Source organism: Cygnus atratus, chromosome 4, assembly GCF_013377495.2.
Source record: "Cygnus atratus isolate AKBS03 ecotype Queensland, Australia chromosome 4, CAtr_DNAZoo_HiC_assembly, whole genome shotgun sequence".
Taxonomy (NCBI): domain Eukaryota; kingdom Metazoa; phylum Chordata; class Aves; order Anseriformes; family Anatidae; genus Cygnus; species Cygnus atratus.
Genome location: NC_066365.1, coordinates 77156610 through 77180737, shown reverse-complemented (window position 1 = coordinate 77180737; position 24128 = coordinate 77156610). Strand labels below are relative to the sequence as shown.

The 24128-nt window shown below is 67.1% G+C and overlaps 1 protein-coding gene across 1 annotated transcript; it reads right to left on the bottom strand.

The window, feature by feature from the left end:
- Window positions 1-12310: 12310 nt before the first annotated feature.
- Window positions 12311-17418, bottom strand: TEX261 (testis expressed 261). The gene is made up of 6 exons (XM_035571752.2): window positions 17232-17418; window positions 16651-16730; window positions 16187-16340; window positions 14180-14247; window positions 13152-13254; window positions 12311-12780 (listed from the first exon to the last, which is right to left on the bottom strand). Exons 1-6 carry the CDS (start codon window positions 17299-17301, stop codon window positions 12665-12667), a joined length of 591 nt encoding a protein of 196 aa, XP_035427645.1. The 5' UTR covers window positions 17302-17418; the 3' UTR covers window positions 12311-12664.
- Between the last annotated feature and the right edge of the window lie 6710 nt (window positions 17419-24128).

The following is a 24128-nucleotide window of genomic DNA, read 5'->3' as shown; positions in this document are numbered from 1 at the left end:
GCACCCCAGGGGGGGTCGGCGCCGGGCTGCTGCTGCCCAGAAACCTCCGCTTCCAACCCAAATGAAAAGGAAAGTGCAAGAAACCTCCGACCCTCGCTCAATAAAGCACTGCGATCTCTAAACCCGGGCTGTGCGCTCGTGCTTCCCACCCCGGCTCTGAGCTCCTCCTGCCCCGTGCCTCCCCACGGCACTGCCCCGTGGCAGCCTGGCGCCGCTGTCCCACCTTGTCCCCCCCCCGGGAACGTGGGCCAGGCCCTGCCCCATGCTGCAGCTGCCCCGCATCCAGCCCCACGGGCCCCAGCAGCCAGCCCAGCCCGGCTCTGTGCTCCATGCTCGGCTGCGGAAAGCTGCCCGGGCTGCGCACAGCTGGCGTCTCGTTAAACTACAGCTCCTTTTCTTTTTTGAGAGGACCCAGGAGGCTTAAAGCCCCCGAGAAGGTGTCTTTGTTGCAAATCTGCACAGAAAAGGCGCAACCGTGAGGGAAATGGGACTTGCAGCTGGGGCAGAGCGAGTTTCAGTTCCCACTGCCTTTTTGCAGCAGCGCGTCTCCCCGGCACGTTCCCGCTGCAAAAAGCCCTGCTGCCGGGGGTCCCGCCGTGCTCCCCGCCACGTCCCCCCCGAACCAGCACCCCCAGGGCTGGCTGCAGCAGGAAAATCCCTGCCGGGATGCGGGTGCTCGGCCCCGAGCTGCTGCCGCTGCACACCGAGGGGCAGCCGCTGAGCCTGCACCGGGGTTTCACTTCCCTGCGGCGGGCGGGCGAGCGCCGGGGCGTTGGGAGCAGGCGGCCCCAGCACCCGGGGGACCGGGGGGCACCGGCACCGCTGCAACCATGGACTGGGCTGGGGAAGGCGCCGGGCAGCTGGCAGGTGAGGCTCGGGGGGGGGTCTGGGGTCCCGGTCCCTTCCCTTCCCGGAGGCTCAGGGGTAGCCGGGAGTGCCGGCACGTCCCGAGGGAAGGGTGGTGGGGCCGTGCCCGTGGCCGTCCCCGTGGTTTCTGGGTGCCCTGGGCTCCCCGAGGTTCTCTGCAGGGCAGAGCCAGCCCCTGTGGATGCGGGGGGGGGGGGGGGGGGTCCTGTGCAGCACAGCCCTGTGTAGGGGAGGGAGGGATGATGTGGGGCTGCCTTTAGATGCGTCCGCCAGACCCCAGAGATGGGGGGTGTCTGTGTGTCTGTCCGCTTGTCTCTCTGTCCGTCCGTCCGTCCGTCCGGGCCGTGGGAGGCACACCTCAAAATCTGCCCAAATCTTTATGTTCCGACGGCGTGGGGTGGGCCAAAGAACAAAACCGGGAGCGATGAGGTGCAGCGGGGTGGCTTGCAAGCACAGCTGGCGCGGGTCCTGTGGGACCACCGGCCCCTGCAGGTGGCTGCGGGTCCTGGTGGCGGAGGCTGGATTAGAAAGGGGGGATTTGGATTCCGGAGCGCATTCCCCACCAGATTAGGGCTGTTATGAAAAGGGTCAGAGGCAGGTGCCGGATTCCTGCCCCGCAGCCCGTGATGCACCGCGGCCCCTGCCTGCTTTGGGAGCTGCTCCGGGGAGGGGCTGATGCAGGAGAATGGGGGTGCACGGGGGTCCTGGGTTCCCCAGGAGCCCAGCTCGCCCCCCTGCCACTTGCTGCCTCGAGGGGTCCCCCCCAGGACCCCCACAGTGCCCAGCCAGCCGGGGACGGCAGCGGCTCCGTCCCTGGAGCTGCGGTCGGTGTCGGCCTCCTGCCGTGCTCCTGCTTTCCCCGGGGACCCCTCCCCGAGCACCCCCTTTGCTCCAGGGTCTCTCTGGTCCCGTGGCCGAGCTGCCTCCCCTAAGAAACTTGCTGTTGTTGGCTCTGGCTTTTGCAACCTGTTCCTCGGTCCTTTTTTTGTCACCTCACTGCCTTCGTCATGAGGCAGCATGCTGCAGCAGCACCTGGCAGCCGTGGTCCACCCGTATCCCATTGTTTTATGGGGCAGGGAGGGCAGCGCGTTTCTCAGGGGGTCCCCGGGCTGCCCCTGTGCGAGGTTTGGTGAGCAGGGAGGAAACTGGGGACCAGTGGGAAACCGGCCATGCTGAAATCAGGACGGGTGAGCGCGGGGTGCCGGCTCCTTCACTGATTTTCAGCAGCAAAATTTGGCTCCGCCGCCGGCCCTGCTGCGGGTCCCTGTCCCCAGCCCGACCACCCCGGTCCCCCGGGGCTGAGCACCCGCAGCCCTGCTCCTGGTGCCTGGGGGGGCTGCTGAGCACCGAGCCACAGGAGTGGCAGTGCAAACACTTTCCCACCGGCGCTGGTAACCTCCGGCCCTGTTTCGCTTCCCCTGCAGCCATCGTGGAGTCAGACAGCAATGAGGAGGAGGAGGAGAAAGAGGAGGAGGAGGAAGAGGAGGAAGAGGAGGACGAAGACGAGGAGGAAGAAGAGGCAGCCATGGTCCAGGTATCACTCATGGGCTCATTCTCTGCTTTATTTCCATCTTCCCCATTCAATCCAGAGGGGACAAGAGAGGACCTCTGTACCCACCCCTCCAGCCGGGTCCCCTGCCCGCTGGCCCTGCTGTGCCCCGGGGACCCCGGGACGCTGCCGCCGGGCTGTTCCCGTCCCAGTGACCCCATGGAATTGGGGGCTTGGGGCTCACGCGGGGCGAGCACGGCGCTGAGCGCTGCCTCGCCCCCAGACCCTCGCCGAGGAAGACGAAGCGAGAGCGTGGCTGGACGACTTCCAGCAGGGTGAGTGCGGTGGCCGCATCCTGCCGAGCATCACTGGTACCGCGACATCACCCCGCGCTGGGGCTGGGGGCCGGGGGCTGCTCGCCTCCGTCTCCAAGCACCTCGATGGGGATGGAGGAGGTGGGATCGGCCCGGGAAGGGCAGCCCAAAGGCATGTCCCGGTGCGGACCCTGGCCCAGCTTTCTCCGCAGCGCCCCGAGCACTGGGGTGGGCGCAGGGTGCCAGGAGGAGGGCAGGGACCGCGGGCAGATGTGGCCATGCTGGTGCTGAGCCCCGCTCCCTGTCCCGGCAGCCTCGCAGGCGCTGCTGGCCGAGCTCTCAGCGCTGGAGGCGGAGTGTGAGATCGAGAGGACGTGTCGCCAGCAAGCCGAGGTGTACGCAGCACAGGTAGGGACCCCGCGCCCGCGGGAGCGGGGCGGTGCTGTGCACCCCTCTGCCATCCCTCTGGCTTCATTTGTGGGCTGGTTTCAGGGAAACGGGCAGCGCTGTGGGCACAGCTCCCTCCCGGGCTGTGTCCCCTGCCACTGCCCAAAGCCAGGCGCTGCGAGGTGGCGTCACGGAGGGGTGGCAGCAGAGGGGACACGGGTCACAGCAGGAGCAGGGACAGGGCTGCCGTGCCCCCCGGGGACGTCAGCAGCAGTTCCGTGCAGAAAGACTTCAATTTCTGGCCCCCCCCCCCCCCCGAATGGGGCTGGAGTTGGCATTTTTGCTGTGCATGGAAGCGAATAGGAAAACGGGGCAAATTTCCACCGTTTCCAATGATGTTTCCTGCAACGGGAGGAGCCCTCTCTGCTCTGTGCCCCCGGCCGGCTGCACCTGGCGGGGGGGTCAGGATTTACCAGCGGGGACAGGACCCTGCTGGCACCCTGCCTGCCCTGGGGACCCACGGAGCAGCCCCGGGCAGGGCTCCAGCAGCGACCCCCAGCCCCGGCCCCGGCCTCTCCCCAGGTGCAGAAGGAGAACACGAAGCTGAAGCGGCTCAGCCTGGCCCTGCCGCCCGGTGTGGGCGCAGGGGACGGGGACCTGCCCGAGGAGGGGGACGCCAGCCCCGACCCTGCCCAGCGCCACGGGCAGGAGCTCAAGGGTGAGCCGGGCCCCTCTATTTTTGCCTCTCCCCGCATGGCTCCCACGGCACCCAAGGGTGAATTTTGCCCCGGCTGCGCTCGCTCCTGGTGCGAGCCACAGACCCCGGCCGTTCCCGTAGTGGTGTTCTCAAAATTAGCTAATTAGTGGCAAGCACGTCATACCCCAAATTCGCATTAATTGGTGCTGAGCCCACGGGTCCCTGTCCCCTGCCCGGCTGCGTCCCTCGGTGCCACCCACACAGCGTTTGTCCTGCGGCTCTCCCTCGTGCCTCATTCCGGGAAACAACAAGGGAGTGCTGCTGGGACAAGTGAAAGAGGCAAAACGAAAACGCTGCAGCCCCGCTTCCTCCTCCTCTGTTCTGTTTTCCCATGCTCGAGATTTCGGTTGTGTTTGTGGCCTGGAGCTTGTTTCGCCTGCCTGTGCTGGGGGGGGGGGGGGGGGCGGGGATGCTGTGCTCAGGGGTGCTGCGCTCCAGCCTCCAGCGGGGTCGTTGGTGACGCAGCCAGGACGGGTGCCACCTGGGGAGGGGGCTGCTGTCCCCTTGGCCACCCCGTGCCCCCCCCCTTTTTGCTCCAGGTCTGCAGGAGAAGCTCTCCTGGCTGCTGGTGGAGAAGAAGGAGCTCAGCATCCGGGTCCAGGAGCTGCAGAGGCAGAACCGGGACCTGCAGGAGCAGGTACGGGGGCAGCCCCCCTCCCACCCGGCCGTGCCCCCTCCCCAGGAGCCCCTCTGCCCCCCCGATGTGCTCAGAGCCCCCTCAGCACCTTCCCTTTTCCCCTCCTTCCCCAGCTCCTGCTTGTCCTTGCAGCCCCTTGCTGAGCTGGGATGGGCTTTGGGGGGGGGGGGTGAAGGACCCCTCCATGTGCAGCCCCTCTCCCTGATGCTGGCAGGGGGGGCAGGGCTGGGGGCAGCAGGACCCAAGCCCGGGGTGCCAACGAGGGGCTCGTCCTGCTGCAGCTGGAGAAGGAGAAGATGGAGAGGCAGAGCCTGCGGGCGGCCCTGGATTCATCCCAGCGGACGCTCAAATCCTTCAAGAGAGGTGAGGGGGGTGCTGGGTCCCCCCGGCACCGCTCCCGGCCCCGCTGCACCCCACCAGGGAGGTGCCGGATGGCTCCCCAGTGCCACCAGTGCCCCCAGCGCCACCAGCCCGGTGACCCAGCTGAGGGGAGCCAGTGGAAACCAGAGGCGATGCCGCAGCCCCAGCGCGGGGATTTGGGCATCCCGAGGGGTTTGTGCCCACCCCCGAGCTGAGCCCCCGCCGTGGCAGTGTCCCAGGTCGTCACCCAGGACTACTGCGAGGCGCTGCAGAAGCTGGAGCTGGAGCAGGACCTGCGCCTGCACGCCGAGGCCTTCGCCCACAAGGTGCGGGCGGGCTGGGGGGGGCACCCCGGGGTGCTGGGGGGGGGGGGGGGCAGGTGCCCTACGGGACATTGGAGGGCAAGCGCGTCAGCGCCCCTCAGTGCAGACACCTGGTGCACTGCTGGCTTCGCCCCAAATCCCAAGGGGAAGCGGAGGCTCCCGGGTGCCCATCGCAGCGCCCGGGGATGCTGCCCCGCAGGGCACGGTTTGGTTTTTGGGGCTTTCGGCCGCGGCACGGCGAGGGGCTGAGCGCCAGCCTCCGTCCCTCTCCGACCCCGGCCCCTCGGGCAGATGCTGGTGGCAAAGAAGGAGGCGAGCAGGCAGAGCAGCATCCTGCTGCAGAGCGCGGGGCCCAGCGCCCAGCTGCTGCGGGCGCTGCAGGAGGTGGGGAGCCTCACCCGGGCGCTGGAGGAGGCGCGGCAGCAGCACCAGCAGCAGGTGAGAGCCGGCCCCGGCCCTGGGGGGGGGGGGGGGGGCACCGCGGGGTACGGCACTGGGTGGCACCAGACCTCTGCATCCCTCACCACGCACTGCCTGCCATCGCCCGGAGAGGGTTTCCCTCCGTGGATTTCCACCGCCACGCTGTGAAAGCCCGGGGAGGGCTCCCAGGGCTGGGCTGGCGCTTGGTGGGACCCCCGCTGCGGGCTGGCACGGGGCTGGGGGGGGGTGGTGGTGGCTGGGAAGGACCCCCCCCCGCCCTGCCCCATGCGTGTCTGCCCGCAGGTGAAGGAGCTGGAGGAGCAGCTGGGCGCGAGGCTGCGGCAGGAGGAGCTGGACCTGGCCCGGGCTGCGCTGGCTGCGGCCGAGGAGGGGAGGCAGGAGCTGAGGGCGCAGCTGCAGGAGGCGCGCGGGCGGCTGGCGGAGCTGGAGGCGGCCGGTGGGTGCTTCGCCCCGACCCCCGGGCTGGGGGCTTCGGCTCACTGGGGGGAACCAGCCCCAGCACGGCCCCCCCCCGAGCCCTAAATGTGGCCCCACCGCAGCGCGGCCGCAGCAGGAGAAGCGGGACGGGGACCTGGCACGGAGCGAGCCCGCGCCGCCGCCGCCGCCGCCGCCGCTGCCACCGCCTGCGCCCACTGTCCCCGTGGAGTAAGTGGCGCGGCACCAGGGGGCTTCAGGCCCGTCTGGGCCGTGGGGACACGAACCCTTCTCCACCCCACACAGGCTGCTTGTCCCGTGGGGCTGTGCCTTGTCCCCGGGCTGTCCCCGGGGCGCTGTGGGTGCCAGGAGGGCAGGGAGCAGACGGGGCACGGTGCCGGGGGGGCTCTGGCTGGGCACTGGGGTGGGTGAGGTGGGGACGGATCTGAGCAGGGACTTGGGGGGGGGGTCTGGCCGGGTCCTTACCAGTGCCGTGGGTGGAGCAGGGGACGCGGGCAGGCCGGGCTGTGTGTTTGGCTGCTTGCTGCTTTTTGCTGTGTTCGCAGCAGGGAGCGAGGAGCGGGGAGCAGCTCCGGCAGGCTCTCAGCCCTGCTCCCCCCCCCCCCTGCAGCCCCCTCTTGGCGCTCAGGCAGAGGAAGGGGCAGGCAAAGCCGCAGCACCGTAAGTCCGAGAGCGTGGCCCCAAACTCCTGCCCTCCCCTCCTGCACCTCCCCCTGTGCGGGGGCACCGTGGCACCCCCCGAGTTCCCAGGGGAGTGCCGGCGATGCTCCAGATGCGGATGGAGTGCCTGCCCTGCGTGGGGGGCGAGCACCCCTCAGCCAGGCACAGGACATCCTGTGGCGGGGCTGGAGGGGGCAGCTCCCCGCTGCCGCAGTGCGTGAGGTCCCAGCAGGGTGCTCCCCACGCAGGCAAGCCAGGAGCCAGTGATGCCAAAGCCCAAGCCGTGCAGGAGATGATGGAGAGGATAAAGAACGGGGTGGTGCTGAGGCCCGCGAAGGAGCGGGTGCCCCTGGGCCAGGTAGGAGAGGTGGGGCTGGTCGCCTCCAGACCCTGTCCCATGGGGGAATGGCCCCGGGGCTGGGACTCGGGGTGCCTTTGGGGAGCACCAGCTCCTGCGCACCTCTGCTGGGTGCACACAAAAGGGAACGTGAAAGGGGGCCAGGGCCCCCTGTGCCAGGTCTGTAGGACCGCTGCTCCCGAGCCAGGGCGGCACTGATGGGGACAGGCAGGGGAGCTGGAGCCTTACCCCGAGGACACCTGCCTGTCCCGGCCTGTCCCTTCCCGAGAAACCCTGGGCTCCCCAGCCCCAGTGCCTGCGTCACCCTGGGGACCATGGGCACGGGGGGGGCTGCGGGGCCGAGGGGACAGTGGGACGTGGCCACATCTCCTCCCGTCCTCCCGCAGTCAGCCAGCAAGCGGAGGAGCGCGGCGCTGGAGCTGCGGAGCATCCTGGTGAGCAGCTCTGTCCCCAGCGGGGGGGGGTGCCCCTTCCCGGGGTGCAGGGAGGTGGCAGCATGGGGTGACCCAGCTGGAGCTGGGGAGCACCCCGTGGGTCCCCCCCCCCGGGGCTGTTCCCATAGCTCCCCGGCTCGGCGCGCTCTCTCCTAGGGCGCCATGCGCAGGGCGAGCAGGAGGGCGAGCGGGCGCAGGAGCAGCGTGCGGGGCCAGGACAGCCAGCTGGAGGCCATCCTGCAGCGGCGCCGCCGGGCGATCGATGCCCCCGCGCCCCCCCCGCAGCTGGACAGCACCGGCCCCGGGGCTGGGGGCAGGACGGAGCCTGGTAGGGGCTGGGGCCGGGCGCAGAGGGGCTGCGGGGCTTGGTTTAGGGGCTCGGGTTGGGCTGTGCCGCCTGCATGGTGGCACAGGTCCGTCATACAGGGCCTGCTCTCGCTGTCCCCGTGCCCGCAGCATCCCGTTGTGACTCTGATGACCCCCTCTGCCCGTCTGTCTGTCTGTCTCTCTCCCCAGGGCACGAGGACGCTGGCAGGGCTGCCTCCCCCGGCCGCTGGCACGGGGACGGGGACCCGGTCCAGTTCCGACCGCGGGCGGTGGGAGGCATCTCCCGGAGCCGGCCCTGCGCCTGGCTGGCCGGAGGGGGAGAGACGGCGGAGAGGGGGCAGCCTGAAACCCAGCTCAGCCCTGCCCAGAGCGGGGTGGCCGGAGGGGAGCAGAGCTGTCCGTCTGTCCAGTCATCCGTCCGTCCCGCTTAGGGGGAAGAGCCAGCCACCGACCGTGTCCCCAGGGCCACCAGCGCGCAGCTGCTGGCTGGGGCATGGCAGCACGGGAGCAGAAGTCTGCCCCAAACTGGGGAAACACCGCTGGGCTGGGGGCGATGCTGGGGGGGGGATGAGAAGGGGCAGGGTCCAAGGTCACTGCAGGACCACTCCGGGCGAGAAGTGACAGACACAGACCCGGCGGACAAGGCCATTCATCGCTAGCTTTGTGCTCATTTCCTAGCAGCCTGTATCCTCCTGTGCTTTAATTAAAGGCGAGGTGGCACCGGGTTCCCCCAGGCTCCTTTGCAGACCCTCTCCTGCTGGGGGCTCGGGTGCAGAGCGAAGTCCCCAGCACGGCGGCACCGTGGGGGCTCGCCCTTGGCCATGGCACAGCGCAGGGGCTGCGGCCCCCCCCGGATGCTCCAGCGCATCCAAGCAGCACGGGGCAGGGACGTAGGGGCTCAGTTCTGGCTGCCGGAGAAGCTGGAGGTGGCCAGGGATGGGCACAGCACGGGGGGGACTTCGGTCTCCATCAGCCACTGCTGTTCCCCCCGAACAGCCGGAGGACGGCAGCGCTCTCCAGCCGCTCGGAGCACCAGCTGTGCTGCACCCGGGGCATCAGCTGCGAAGTTTTGGGGCCAGAGCTCCCCCAGCAGACTCTGAGTGACAGAAAAGGGGCAGGGTCCCCAGCTGGGCCAGCCAGGGCTGTCCAGCCCCAATGCTGCAAACCCACCCCAGGCTTGCTTCTACGCCTGCAGGGAAAAAAAAAAAACGCTTAACTAGGGCTGGGAGCATCATGTCGGGGGCTGCTCAACCCCCAGGGTGGCTCCTTGTGCACGTCTCCTTTTCCAAACAGCTCTGCTGGTGAAGGCAAAGGAGGGAAAACTGCGTGTCAGAGCCATGGGACGGGCAGGGCAGGGCTGTCGCTGCGCCCGAGCTTCCCTCTCCAGCTGGCGGGGAGCCACGCGCCTCAGTGCGGGAGTTAATTATTCTCCCCGTTAAAAATTTACGCCTTTTTCATAGTCCGGATTGATGTAGCTTCCCCTTGACTGCCAGCGAATCTGATGATGCCTCGTTGTGCTAATTAGGGAGCCGGCTGGCAGCAGGGCGAGGGGCCCGCGGGGACGCGGCCGTGCCACGCGGTGCGGGTGGTGGCACAGCGAGGGGACATGGGGCCTGGGGACAGCCAGCACCACTTCCAGCACTGCCCCACCTCTGTGCATTTTCTTTCACATCGTGGAAGACAGAGACAGATTTAAGTAAATATTTAGGCGAGCAGCTCACTTTTCTGATTACCGGGCGCTTCTTGTCCCGCTCCTTCGGCTCTCAGGCACCTGGAGGGCGCCATGCGGAAACCAGGCAGGGCCGCGCTGCCCGTGGGACGCAGGAGCTCAGCCCGAGGGGCAGGACGGCAGCTTGGGGAGCTGAGCAGCTCCTCTGGGGCAGGAGGTGACAGCCACAGGGACCCCGGCCCCCGGGGACATCCCAGCCCCGCGGGTGACTCAGCAGCCTGCCCTTTCCGCCCGCCGCCGCGCTCCGGCGAGCCGATTCCTCTCCCCTGAGCGCACCCTCCAACCACCCATGAAAATCGATGCCCGCTTCCCGGCTCTGCTCCCGGGGGACGGGAGAGCCCCCGCGCGCCGCGGCGCCGGCCGGCCGGCCAGGCTGTGGCAGCGAGAGCAGAGATGCTTGGGCACTCGGCTGCGTGTGCACGCACGACCCTTAAATCCTTACCCAAAGCAGTAATTCGCTCCTGGGTTTGACGTGGGCAGGCAGAAGCTCTGCGGGAGGACTCTGGCATGTCGCTGCTCGGCCGGGGAGGATGAGGGCGCGCTGCCTTCCTCACCAGGGGGCTGGCCGGGGCAGCACCGAGCGAGCACAGCATTTTCCAGCTGCAGCCCCCCGGGTACACTGGTTTTCTCCCTGCCCACGGCAGGAGCTGGGAGCCCACGCAGGGCCCGGTGCCGCGCTCGCCCTGCACGTGCAGCACCGTGCGCTCGCAGCCCTGCAGCGTTTCCGCCTCCACAGCCGCCCGCGTGGCTTTGTCTGACGCTCGCCTTTGAAACATTGACAGGGCTGTGCTCGCTATCATCCCGCTGTGTGACTCCTCGGAATCCGCCTCGGCTCAGCCCAACGGGTCGTGAACATCCTAAATACCCGGGAAGCATCACGAGGAGCTGGGGAAAGCATCCTGAGAAGGCACAGCACCCTGCCCTGGCTCGGCGACAGGACAAGGGGCATCCAAAAGGCGCCCTGGAAGGGGTATAAAAGCCACCGACCTTTCCTGTCGGTCCCTGTCACAGCAGCGATGGCCCCCAAAGGGCTCCTGGCCGACTCCTCCTTCCCCCGCAGCACGGTCAGAGGAATTTGAATTAAAAATCTGAACCTGAGGGTGCCGAGCTGCCCTGCTGTGCCCAGCCTCAACCCGAGGGCCTCGCCTGTCCCTGTCCCTGTCCCCGTCCCTGCTGCCACCACGCAGCGCCCGCTCCAGCCCATCTGACGGTGCCTGAGGCGGTGGAAACTGTTAGAGACACTTCGGAGCAGAGCTGTGAAGACGTGGCTGGAAGGAGCCGTCCCCCCGCGTGTCCCCTCCCGCTGTCCCTGTCCCCGAGGTGCCACCACCGCAGCAGCCGGCTTCCCCTCCCTCCTCCTGCCACGAGGCTCTCCCGCCTCCTGCAGAAAATCTTGTTTTCAGCACGAATCTCAGCGAGCCTCACCCCCTGCCTCGAGGAGGAGCACCCGGAGCTGCAGCGAGGGATTTGGAGCCCCGCTGGGCTCCGGTCACTGGAACCGAGCGCCGGTGGTGCTGTAACCGCACAAAGGGTGCACCGCGGGCACCCATCGCTGCCCAGCCCGTCCTGACGCCTGCACGGGCCCGTACGCCGCAGCCTTGGGACGAAACCACAGCAGGATCCTGAGAGCACCCCCAGGAGCTTCCCGCAGCACGGGCAGCAACCGCTCGCCTCCCGTCCCATCCCCCCTCCTCGCCACACACCCCCGTGCCATCACCCGGCGTGCTTTTCGCTGCCGACCGCTCTGCTTTGCTCTTGGTGCTTTCACTTCCACCCCTCGTGCCCCAGAAAAGGCCCAGGGCATCCCCCAGAGCCTCCCTGACCGAACCTGCCTTCCTCACCGCGCCCTCGCAGCGCGCGGGCTGCCGGGCTCAGCAGCGCCAGGTCGCCCGGGGACGTGCCCCTTCTTCTCCCCGCTGCTTCTCTAGAAATAAAAACCAACAATCAGCACGCACAGGCGATGTCCTCAGGGGATGCCATCCGAGATGGGGGCTGCAGGGGCACCGCTGCACCCAACTTCTCAGGTAATGAGGCAAACGTCACCGCTGTTGAGCTGACGAGCAGCTCTTGAACAGAAACCACGCTTCTGCTCCACTCGGTGTAAAAGCACAGCAGTGTTAGTGGGACCGAGCAGCCCCAGGGACGAGCAGCTCGACGCAGACCAAGGCTGTGAGTGACAGGGCTTCAGCCAGAACCGGCCACGAGACACAATGAGCCGTTTTCTCAGAAACTCCTCAAAAAGCATCCCAGAACTGCAAGACCCTGCGTTCCTGGTGAGCCTGGGGAAACTCAGCTCTGCCGCGGGCCGAAGCTGACCAAGAACAAAGCACAAAAGGGAAAAAAAGATTTTTTTAATGATCGTAGGAAGGAACAAAGGGTTCGCACCTCCTTCTCAGCAGGATCATCTACAGGTTGTTTTTTTTTTAAATTGGAAATTAGGGAGGCCTGGCGGGTTTAGTAGCACAGAAGATGCCGAGCAGAGACCCGCGGAGGCTGAGCACCTCGCCCAGACCCCTGCTGCCCGGCACGGAGCAAACGCGGCTCCCGGGGCCTCGCTCCCACGGCCAGGAGCTTCCAGGCCCCTCAGGGAGGCTTCCAGCAAAACCAGAGAAAAGTGATCTCCAACATTAAATCAAACAAAAATAAACGCGCTCCTTCCGGGCCACCCCCTGCTGTCTCGGGGTGCTCCCCGTGCCGATGCGCGCCGCGACGCCAGCATCCTCCAGCGCCAGCAGGCGGGGACACGGGGCTCATCAAGAGGTTGGTTGCTTTTTTTTTTTTTTTTTAATTAATGGCTCTGCATAAACCTCAGTTAGACGTCAACGGTCTGCTGCTACGCCGAGGGAACGCGTGTCCGCAGCCAAACTACATCACACGAACTCCAGACTTCCAACGAGAGCGGGTGACGGTGCCCGGCAGGTCTCTGCGTGGAGCGCGCGGCTGCGGCCGGACCCTCCTCACCCTCCTCCTCCTCGCAGACAGTCCCAGGACGTCAGCGGAGCCTGTCCAGCCCCCACGTATCCACACGTTCCCAGCAGGATCCCGGCCGCAGACATCGAGGAGGGCTCCAGCGAGGCGTGGCGACCGCGCTGCCCCGCAGCCCTCGGCACAGTTTGGGTCTGCCCGGCACCGGCTGCCTGCGGGGCTCAGTAAATCTTCTGCCGGCTGGGCAGGATGGCCTCCTTGATGAAGGAGAAGATGAGGAGGATGCCAGAGCGCTTGCCCCTCTTTCCCTTGGTGAAGTAGTTGGAGACGACGTCATCTGCGCAGAGAAGGGAAGAAGAATCAAAATCAGCGATTGCTGGGACAGATCCTCTGATTTCAGGGCAGCACACAAGCAGGACATTTCCTGGTTTGCTCACATCTGGGCTGTTCCCGTCCTACAGGCAGCCCAGATCCTCTGATTCTGGGGCTGAAGCATGAGGGGAGAGCCCACCGAGAGCTCCAGGGTGCCAGGACAGGAGCGAAGCAGCCCCATGAGCCCAGGACCTGACACAAGGCCAGAGCAGCCTCGCTCTGCTCCTCGCCACGGCAGGCGTTGCTGGATCGTTCCCTTCCGCCCTGGCTTTGGGAGGATTTGGGAAGGATTTGGGAAGGATTTCCCCCCCACAAGAGGGAACGAGGAGCGCTCACCTCCAGGCTGCACGGTGGACGGCAGGACGTTCTCTCCAGCCGACAAGGAGACGAAAAAAGCAAAGGGGATCAACCACAGGCAGAAGGTGAAGTAGGCGAGAACCTGCGGGCAGAGCAAAGCGGTGAGAGCCGGGTCAGGGCACGTCCTCTGCAACACAACGGCCCCTCCTCGCTCCAGCGTGGCGCTGGGTTTCTGTCTGAACCCCCTGAGGGAAAGGGCACTGAGAGGAGAGATCCTGCAACTCATTACCCTCAGATGCTGAGACTGCAAAGCCAACACGGGGACGAGGAATCCCCCAGCTACCTCCAGAGAAGGGCAGGGCAGAGGACGCCCTTACTCCTGAAAACCTTCGCTGCTCCCAGAATTTTAAAGGGCACGATTAACCAACCAGGAAATCGGCCATGCTGCTGCGACTAACTAAATCCTCCCGGTACCTTGCAGGGACGAAGAGGAACCGGCACGCCAGGGTTTGCTGCTCCTGCCCTGAGGCTTGGAGCCAGAGCCCCCAGGGGTGCCCCCACCCCGCGGGCTGCAGTGCTGACCAGCTCCGCAGCACTGCAGGAGTGTTACATTTCACCAAGTTTCTTTGTTTGCTTGGTTTTTCAGTTTCGCAATAAGTTTTCTGCGGGGTTTAAGGAGCCACCGTTGTGAATCTGGGCCTCCACCTCCCCAGCAGTTGTGAGGGCGGCAGGACAGAAGAATCAGCATGTCTGAGGCATAAAACAAGGAGCAACTATTCCAAGAAGGAGGTGGTTTGTGTTTAGCTTGCAAAAAAAAAATTAAGAAGTAGTATTTTTTCTACTTTTCCCAGTTTTTAGCACTGAAGAAAAAAAAATCCACCATCTGCGCTGAGGATACAGCATTTCTTCCTGCCCTTCACTGCCTAAGAAAGCCCCAAGGCCGTGCCGGAGGGGTCTGGAAGGGAAGCTGGGGCTTTCCTGGTGCCTTCGGGGACTGAGCAGGTCCCCCAGGGGCCCGAGGAGCGCTGCCCTCTGCCCCCTCCCGCCGTGCCCCCGCGGCCCCTCACCTCGGAGAAGAGGTAGTACTCCTCCGCGAAGTACTGGAAGGCCAGGTAGTGGTTCAGGACGACCAGCACTGCCGAGGGAACACACAGCAGGGTCAGCCACCAGCCTGAGGACAGCACCACGGCTCCCCCCAGGACAAACCCCCCTCCGACCGCCCGTCCCCGCAGCCCGTCCCCACCTGCAGCCTCGCTGTCGCCCAAGGAATTTCGGATCGTGCGTGAACCCGGTGAGAAACTGTCTGGGTCCCCAGATCCCAGCCCCGTTTGTCTCCCCGCGCAGCCTCCGAGGAGCCCGAGCCCCTTCTCGTCCCGTGCCAGAGGGCGCCCGCAGCCCAGCCTGTGAGCGCAGCACAGCCCCGAGGGGATGTGAAAAACCCCGCGCGCACAGCAGCTGCCGAGGGGCTCTGCGGCCAGACGTAGAGCGACTCAAGCTGAAACGGGCTAACGCTGCCCTCAGCAGAGAAAAACACCACTCGGCCCCCAGGGAGCTCGCTGGTGCCTTTTATCCGAGGCGCTAGGACAGCTCCTCCAGCCCAGCTCGGGGTCAGCACAGCCGTGGGCACGCGGCAGCCCCGAGGCGAAGTGCTTCGTCCTGCGCTGCCCCTCAGCTCCGCCAGCTGAAGAACGCCACCAAAACCCACGGAACTCTGCAAGATGAGAGCCCGCTCTGCCAGAAAACACAGCCCCTGACCTACACGCCACAGGAGAGCTGCACTCATTTTCAGGCAGCAGACGAAATCCTGCCTACTGGAATCCGTTGAGGAGCGAAGGTACATCAGTCACACGCGGCGAGCACCCTAAAATATGCACAGCAACTCCAGAAAATACGCATAACAACTCCAGAACTCCACGCCAGAGAAGTTCTGCCCGCTCAGTACTTAAGGTGTCACTCCGAATCACTCAGAGCAGAGACCTGAAGTCACATCCACGCACAGGACGCTTCAGCACGCAGGAGACTCAGAGCAAGAACCGAAATAAAGCCGTTCCACCGACTCCGAGCTACCACGAGCCATCCTGACGGCGCTCCCAGCCCACCGCCCATGGCGTGCCTCGTCCCTGCCGTGCTCCCCTGTACATCCACCACCTGAGCAGGACAGACAGACAGGACGGAAGGACACCCACACAGCTGGGGAGGCACCTGCACCAGCTGGCCCAGCGCTGCCCCACGGGCACCGCGGTCTCGCGGCGCCCCATGCAGGCACTGCTGGCAGTGTCTGGAGGCCGTGAGAGGCCGCTGTTTGGGGCAGAAACCTCTGCTTGCCTGCAGCACGAGCCCACGGCAGCCCCTCGGCAGGACAGGAGCGTCTCGGTGCCACCGTCCTGCCAGGACTTGGCCCAGGAGGCCGGGAGCCTGCAGGCGCCGGGGATGGAACCGAGACGGCCACAGCGATGGGGCTTGGGAGCACCGCAGGAAAGGGGTCAGCATGGGAAACAAAATCCCCCGTCTAAAAGCATCAAAGCTCTTTTCCACCTGCACTTTTTGCGGTAACCATGATGGATTTCCATCTATGGATAACCACAGACGTTTATTTTAAAGCTTTCCTTTCTCTAAGCAGCTCCTCATAACGATACACACGCAGTGCCTCTCGCAGCGCAACGCCACATCAGGCTGCAATTATCCACGTGGGGTTTTGTAGCTCACTTCAGATCCCTCCCTGCTCTGTACCAAGACACAACGAACGCTGGTGGCAGCCTCCACACAACCTGGGGCAGGAACCTGGCTCAGAAACCCGGGGCAGGAACCCAGGACAGGAACCCAGCCCTGCCACACTTCACACCGGCTCCCGGCGGCCCAGGACAAACAAGCACAGAGGCTGCAGCTGTCCCATGCACACCATAAAGCAAGATTAAGGCGCACGGTACAAAGCTCGAAGTCCTGGGGCCTCCCTAATGCCCTGGCAGCTGCAGTGCAACGCCCAAACCCTCACCAACACCCAGCCAGGCTCAGGCTCCTGCTGCCCTGCGCCACCCCATGCCGCCCCGTGCCACCCCATGCCGCCCCGTGCTCACCGCAGGACAGGATGAAGTTGGAGGAGGTCAGCACGATGAAGGGGAAGGTCTGCAGCAAACCGAAGTAGACCAGGTTGGTGAAGAGCCCCACGCCCACCATGAAGCCGGGGAAGTGCTCGAAGAGGTAGAGGCCGACGAGCACCGCCGTGGAGAACTGGAAGAGAGGAGCGGGGTGTCACAGCCCTGCCTAGGGTGACACGGGGATCCTGGGGGGGAACCAGGCAGGGCTGAGCCTCCCCTGGCTCCTGCACAGAAGGACTGCAGTGTGTGCAGAGGAAATACAGCTCTTGAGCTGCTTTTATTCAGCTACGGAGGCAAAACCCAGCTGTGGCCACAGCAGGGACCCTGCTGTCACCAGGACCACCCCTCGCAGGGAGCATCAGTGTCCCCAGCGCCCCGAGGAGGGGACAGGATGACGTCCCGCACCATCCCCAGGCAGGATGCGGTGGCATTTCGGCACTCACCCAGATCATGTACTTGATGATCCTCCTGGTGACAACCGTGTACTCCTCGATCAGCTCCGCCAGGTAGTAGAGGCCGGCGGCTGCGGGAGGAACGCTCGGCTCAGCCCCGCCGCCGTGGGGGCAGGATGGGGGCACCGGGGGGGGGGGGGGGGGGGGGGGGGGTCCCGGGAGGCTGCAGGAGCGGCGCAAACGGGGGCACCCAGCGGGACCCCAACCCTGGGGCACCCTCAGGACCTCGGGGGCACCCTGGTGACTTTGGTGGTGCCCGGCTTGTGTGGCACCGGGTGGCCTCGGGACCCTGGGGACCCCCACCCCGTGGGGACCCCAATCCCCCGGGCACCCCCATCCCCTTGGCACCCCCACCCCCATGGGGACCCCCACCCCCTGGGGACCCCCCACCCCCTGGGGGCCCCCGCCCCCTGGGGCACCGAGGGGACCCCCGGGGGACCCCAACCCAGCGGCACCCAGGGACAAAAAGGGGACCGGGGGACAACCGGGGACCCCCACCCCGGGGCACCGCAGCCCCCCAGCCCCCCCCCGGCCGCCCCCAGCCCCGCTCCCCGCGGGTCCCGGAGCCTCACCGATGGCCAGGGTGACGAAGGCGACCTGCAGCAGCAGGGACAGCCAGCTCAGCGCGTACAGGAACCACATGGCCGGGCCGAGCCGAACCGGGCCGGGCCCCGCCGCTCCGAACGGGACCGCACCGGGCCGGGAGCGGGGCCGGGCCCCGCTGCTGCCCACGCGGCGCCGGAACCAGCGAGCGGCCCGGCCCGGCCCGGCCCCGCCGCCGCGCCCTCTGCAGGCCCGGAGGGCCTCACCCGGGGGGGGTCGGCACCGGGTGCGGGGCCTGCAGCCCCCCAGGGGTCCCGGTGTGCCCCCCTCCCCCTCCCCCGGTCCGCACGGGGGTCCTGACAGCCCCCCGGAGTGTTACGGGGCTCCCCTGAGGCCTGCGGGGAGCCCGAACCGTGCGGGGGTCCCCAAATTGTGCGGGGGTCCCCCGGAATTTACGGGGACCCCAAACCGCAGAGGGGGCACCGGGAGCACACAGGGACCCCGGGGCGGCATGGGGAGCCCCCGGGGGCACGGGGAGCCCCCGAAAGGGTGTCGGGGCTCCCCCAAACCACACAGGGGCACCCCCTGAACCTGTGCAGGGAGTCACTGAAGAGCCCCCCAGCACCCATATAGGGACCCCCTACACTCATTATAGGGAACCCCTACACTCACACAGGGACCCCAGCACCCCTGTAGGGGCCCCCTTCTCCTCTGCAGGAAACCCTGCACCCATATAGGGTCCCAGAACCCCGATAGGGACCCCAAGCCGGCAACACATAGATGCCCCTGTGTCCATATAGAAACCCTGCGCCCCTATAGGGACCCCCTGCATCCATACAGGGACCCCTATGTCTGCCTACATCTCCCCTATAGGGCCCCCTCTGCCTATATGGGAATCCTCTGTATCCATACGGGGACCCTTAGCGCCCCTATAGGACCCTGACACCCACATGGGGGCTCAGGCTGGGCACCCCCTGCACCCCAAACCGGCACCCCTGGGCTGGGACCCCTCTTCCAAGGTGTGGACTCCAGGGAGAGACCCCAAAGAGGGGACTGTGGGGTTGGGGTGGTCCCAGGCTGAGCCCCCAGATTCCACAGCCCCAAAGCAGGGACCCACCCCAGCTCCTGGGCCGAATCCTGCCCCGTGGTGTGCACAGGGCCTCCCCACAGCTTGGGGACATGGAGGGGGGGTCCTCAGCCCCGTTCCGCCCTTGCAGCCGCACTGGGTGTCACTGGTCTGCACTGGGTGTCACTGGTTTGCACTGGTCTGCACTGGGCGGTGTGTTGAGATCCTGGCTCTGGCTGGAGCCGTCCCCTCCTTCCCCTACACCGGGCACACGGGATGGGGTCGCACGGTACCCCCAGCACCGCCTCCTGGCCGTGCCTCAGTTTCCCCACGGACAGACAGGGTAACCTCACCCCCCCCGGCACAGGGAGCTCCATGCAGCCCCACAGGGTGGTTTGTGGGGTGCCCAGGTGGAAGTCTTCGCTGTGGGGTGCTCGGGTCCTCACCGTGGGGTCCCCAGCTGCTCCTTGCCTGGTGCCAGCGGCAGGGGGCAGTTGGGATGCGATGACGGCCATCACACACCCCCATACGCGTGCGTGAAGCAGTGCACGCTGTGCTCACCCCACACTCCCCGCGTCCCCCTGCATCCCCCCCATGCCTCTTACACTCCTCCTGTACCCCCAACTCAGCTGGGGTGAGGGTGGGGAACACCCCATGACCGAGTCCCTCTCCACCTCCCACAGGTTCCCCCTCCAGAGCAGGGTGCTGGGACCCCTTGGGGGTGCCCTTTGTGTCCCAGCAGGGAGCAGTGCCCGGTGCTCAGCACCCGAAAGGGCAGGGGGACAGGGGGACATGGGGACACAGGGACAGAGGAACATGGGGACATGGGGACAGAGGGACATGGGGACAGGGGGATATGGGGACACTGGGACAGGGGGAAAAGGGGACACAGAGATATGGGGACATAGGGACACAGAGACATGGGGACAGAGGGACATGGGGACAGAGGGACATGGGGACAGAGGGACACGGGGACAGGGGGATATGGGGACACCGGGACAGGGGGAAAAAGGGACACAGAGATGTGGGGCCATAGGGACACAGAGACATGGGGACAGAGGGACATGGGGACAGAGGGACACGGGGACAGGGGAATATGGGGACACAGGGACAGGGGGACATGGGGACACAGAGACATGGGGACCCGGGGACAGGGAAATACGGGGACACAGGGACGGGGGGACATATGGACAGGGGGACATAGGGACAGGGGGACACAGAGACAGGGGGATGCAGGGATATGGGACCAGGGGGACAGGGGGACACAGGGACATGGGGGCACCAGCACAGGGCAGGCAGGAGCCCAGCGGGGCTGGGGGCAGACTGGGCGAAGGGGGCCATAGGGGGAAGTTCCCCTGCTTCTGCCTGTGGCATGTGGGCACCGCGGGGCTGCACAAGCACCGTGCCCCAGCCGCTGTCGTGGGCTGTGTGGGCAGCGGGGTATTTACCCGCTCTGCTGTAAGGGGGTTGTGTGCCCCGAGCTGTTTGTGTGGGGCCGCACAAGCACAGGCTCGTGTATCTCAGCTGTTTCTGTAGGGTTACCCCACCCGGCACCGCAGGGTTGTGCCAGCGATCCAGAAGCAGCAGCCTGTTGTTGTTGCTTTTTTTTTTTTCCGTGTTTCCACCAAAAACGCACATGGTCCCGCGGGGCCGCGGCTCCCAGCAAGCGGCGGGGTCAGCCCGTGGGGGCAGACGGACAGACGGATGGACGGATGGACATCCCAGCGGCACGAGCTGGGCACAGACCAGCCCGTTTTCCTTCTCCACCTTTTCTCTCCCAGAGGGTTTGGATTTTCCCCGTGAATCCCCCCTCACCCCCCCCCCCCATTTCTCTCCCCCGGGAGGGCGATGCCGCAGGGTTCGCTCCCTCGCTGCGCAGCTCCCGGTGCGCAAAGCGGCCGTTTGGGGCCGGACGCGGCGGCGAGCACCGACCCCAGCCGTGCCGATGCAAACTGGGCTGCACCGGGGGGGCTGCGGGGGGGCTGGCACTGCACCCGGCTGTGCGACATCCGGGCGCATCAGCACCGCTCGCCAACCGCTGCGTGCCGCACCTCGGGCACCCGGTGCGTCCTGGGCACCGCTGGCACCTCAAGCACCCCAAGCATCTCAGGCACCCCAAGCACCCCAAACACCCCGAGCACCCCAAGCACCCGAGCAGGGCGTTCCCCAGCCCAGGACAGATCCCACGTCGCAGCCACCCGGTGCCGGCTGCTCTCGGCGAGGTGCTGGGGCAGCGTGCGGGCACGAAGCTCTCCGTTCCCATAGCGTGTTTCCACCGGCTGCGGGGCTGGGCTGGGTTGTTTTTTTCCTCGTGTTTTTTTATTTTTTATTTTTTTTCTCCTCTTTTTTTTTTTTCTCCCCTTTTTCCAGTTCAAGCCAACAACAAAATGGCTGCGAAGCTGCCTCTGCGCTCGCTGGGGAGTTGGCTTGCAGCGCTCTCGCTGCCGGGGAAGCCAAGCAAAAGTAATGTGCAAGTTCACCCGGGGAGGAGGAGGCCCCACCGGCTTCCCCCCTCCGCTTTGCCAGCTCTTTATGTGTTTGACAGAGCTTTTTGCTGCTTCTCCCCCCCCGCCTCCCCGCTCACCACCTGCCACGGCACTGGGCACCCCTGGCGTGGGGCTGCGGGGGAGTTACGGGGCTGGGGGTTCAGCATCCCAAACGCTGCCCCAATTCTGGCTCCCCTGGGCCTCGTTGTCCCCATGGAGAGGGGGCTGCCACCCCCTGATGTACCTGTGCACCCCCACGTATTTGGGTTTCTCCTCCCCACCCCTTGAACCCCATGGACCGGGGCTTGTCACCCCCCTGCATGTCCCCCCCAGCAGGATATTTTTGCTCCCCCCCCCGCCCCAAAGCCCCCGTGCATCCCCACGGAGGGGTTTCTGTGCCCCCCAGCCCCGCGCATCCCCACGGAAGGGATTTTGCCCCCCAGCCCCGTGCCCCCACCCGCGCCATGGTGCCACCCAGCCCCACGCGCCCCACCCGGCGGTGCCGCCCCCACCCCACGCGTGCCCCCGCTCCATCCCTTATGCATCCGTGCCCTGATGCAGCCTGACAGCCCGGCTGCGCCCGGTGCCCGGCGCACAAGCGATCCGAGCGGCGTGCTATTTTGGTTGACGATAATTTGCTCTGTGTTGGGCTGCGGTTCACGCTCCGGTCAGCCTTGCCTGATACTATATTCCCGTTTGTTCCAGTAAAGGTTTTCCTGTCAGCTCCCCTTAGCCTTGACGTGCTCCCCGAACTGTGAATGCAACGCAGTTTGGGACCGCGACACGTGAGCCTGTCGGCTCCGCTCGCCGGGCAGCGCGGGGGCACCCCGGGGTGGGGGCACCCCGGTCCCGCTCCCCGAAACCGCCACGTGCCGGGGCCAGCAGCCCCAGCGGGCAGGGGGACGCACGGGGACGTGTGGGGGATGTAGGCACCGGTGCGATGTACCCCCGCCCCATGTGGGAACCTGCCCCCCGGTCCCAGCACCACCCATCACCCCCCCAGCGTGTCCCCAATGATCTTGGGGTGCTCGCCCACCCACCCCTGGGGCGCTCCCCAGCCCCCCAGCCCCCTCCCTCTGCTCCGTCCCCTGCCCCTCTCCCTGCTGCTCATGGGGGGGGGGGGGTCCCTGCCACCCCCCCTCAGCCGGGGGTCTCTGGGGTCCCCTCCTCAGCCCGGTTGCGGAGCCGTGGCTCCCCCCGGCCTTTGTCTCCCAAGCCTGGAGTGCCCCCTGGTTCTCCTGCGCACCCAGGCGCACAGCGGGAGCGCTGCAGGAGGATTTCCCCAGGACCCCCCCCCCCCCCCGGCCCCGTGATGCCGTGCACAGGGTGCGAGCAGCTTCCCCGAGCCCGCTGTGGCTCCCGGGCACGGCGCAGGGGCACCGGCCCCACCAGCTCCCCCCAGAGACCCCGCTGGGGAGGGGATCCCCGCGCTGCCCCGCTGCACCTGGGGGCTGGGGGTCACCCTGAGCTTGGGGAGCCCCCGGCACCCAGCCCTGGGGAAGCACCGGGTGCAGTGGGTGGCGGGGACCTGGGTGCCCTGGGAGCCCCTTGGCACCCGCACGGCACCCGCTGCACCCACCCAGCACCCACCCAGGGGTCCGGCAGCGACCCCACATCCCCGCAGGTGTCCCCAGCCCTCAGGTGCCAGCATGGCAGTGGCCGGGGACCCGGGGGGGGGGGGGGGGGGGGGGGGGGGGCTGGGGGGCCATGGGCTGGGGCTGCGTCAGCGGGGGATTAGCGGTGCTGGATCCTCTTAGCGCCGGCCAGGCGCCTGCCAAGGCTTTGCGGCCCCTGACGCCACCGCAGCCGTCCCAGGGTCCCCCAGGGTGTGGGGGGGACGCGGGGACATACGGGGACAAGCAGCAGAGCTCAGGCTGACCCCAAACCCTCCCCGTGCCGGGTGTCGGGGTCCCCGGCTGCAGGGTGGCTCCCCGGGTACGGCGCGGGGTCTGCGGCCACCAGGAGCCTTTGGGGAGCATCCAGAAGTACCGGGGAGGCCGGGGGGCAGCCACGGGCGACGCCAGCGCGGCTCGAAATCCCCTCCCGTGCGCCGGAAAGCGGCCCCTCAGCCCCTGCCCACTTCATTAACTCACTTTCCAGCCTGGCCCCCGGCAGCCGGGCGGACGCCGGCGCTAAATAGGTCGGGCGTGCTGCGCTGATGCGGCACGGTGGGCGCCCTGCCCCCTGCCCTGCCCGGCCCCAGCACCCCCTCCCCGTGTGTACCCCCCCCCCCATGCACACCTCCCTGCACCCCTCCGTGCACGCGCGCGCGCACACACACACACACACACACACACGTGTGCCCGTGCCCTTCCCACAGGTGGGGAAACTGAGGCACGGCCCCGAGCCGAACCCCGTGCAGCTGCGGGGTGCAATAGGGCCGGGGGGGGGTGGAACTGCCCGGGGCAAAGCTCGGGGCTGGGAAGGGGTTTTCCTCTCCAGTTTGGGTGAAGGCGGCGGGTTTTTTAGCCAAATCCTCACCTGGAAGCCGGCTGGGGCTGGGCTGGGGGGGAGCGCACGGCTCGGGGGCGCAGCCGGGGGGCCTTGGGCAGCAGCGCCCGGCCCAGGCAGAGCAGCTGCGTGAGCCTGGCCCCCCCATGACACCTCCCTGCGCCCCCCTCCCACCTCCCTGTGTCCCCCCCTCACACCTCCCCATGCCCCCTTACCTCCCCATGTCCCCTGTCACCTCCCCATGTCCCCCACCTCTCCATACCCTCCTACCTCCCCATGCCCCCCATCACCTCCCCACGCCCCCCATCACCTCCCCATGTCCCCCCCCCCCATATCCCCCCCCTCCCCGGGCCCTTTCAGCGTTCACCTCCGTGTCCCCTTCTCAAATGTCTCGGTGGCGGGCAGGTCTCCAGCACAAACGCCACCGCACCCGCCGGCGGTGCCGTGACCGTGCCGGGGCCGTGCGGTCACCCCAAGCTCCCAAGGTCCCTCCGGCGGGTCCCAAAAAGCCGGGGACCCCCCTGCCGCCCCAAATACCCGCTCGGGCCCGTCGGCACCCCCGGTGTCACCAGCCCGTGTCACCGGCCCGGGGCAGGGGAAGCCCAGGCTGGGGGGTGCTGTGCTGCCTGGTGGCCCCGCGCTGAGCCCGAGCTCGTGGACAAAGAGGGGTGGGAAAAGGGGGGGGTGGGTGGAAAAGGTGGGGGGGGGTACGGGGGGGTGGGTAAATGCATGGCTGGAGGAATGGAGGGGGGGTGGATGGGTGGATTGGTGGATGGAGGGAGGGAGGGATGGGTGGGCAGAAGGACAGATGGAAGGATGGGTGGGTGGATGGAGGGAGGGAGGGAGGGATGGAGGGGTGGGTGATAGACGGGTGGGTGATGGAGGGGTGGGTGATGGAGGGGTGGGTGACAGAGAGACGGGTG

Coding starts and splice junctions, on each gene's coding strand:
- TEX261 (XM_035571752.2), bottom strand. CDS start 17,301: ATGTGGTTCCTGTACGCGCTGAGCTGGCTGTCCCTGCTGCTGCAGGTC. Junction 16,731..17,231: donor CTTCGTCACCCTGGCCATCG/GTGAGGCTCCGG, acceptor TTCCTCCCGCAG/CCGCCGGCCTCTACTACCTG. Junction 13,255..14,179: donor AGTACTACCTCTTCTCCGAG/GTGAGGGGCCGC, acceptor CTCTGCCCGCAG/GTTCTCGCCTACTTCACCTT.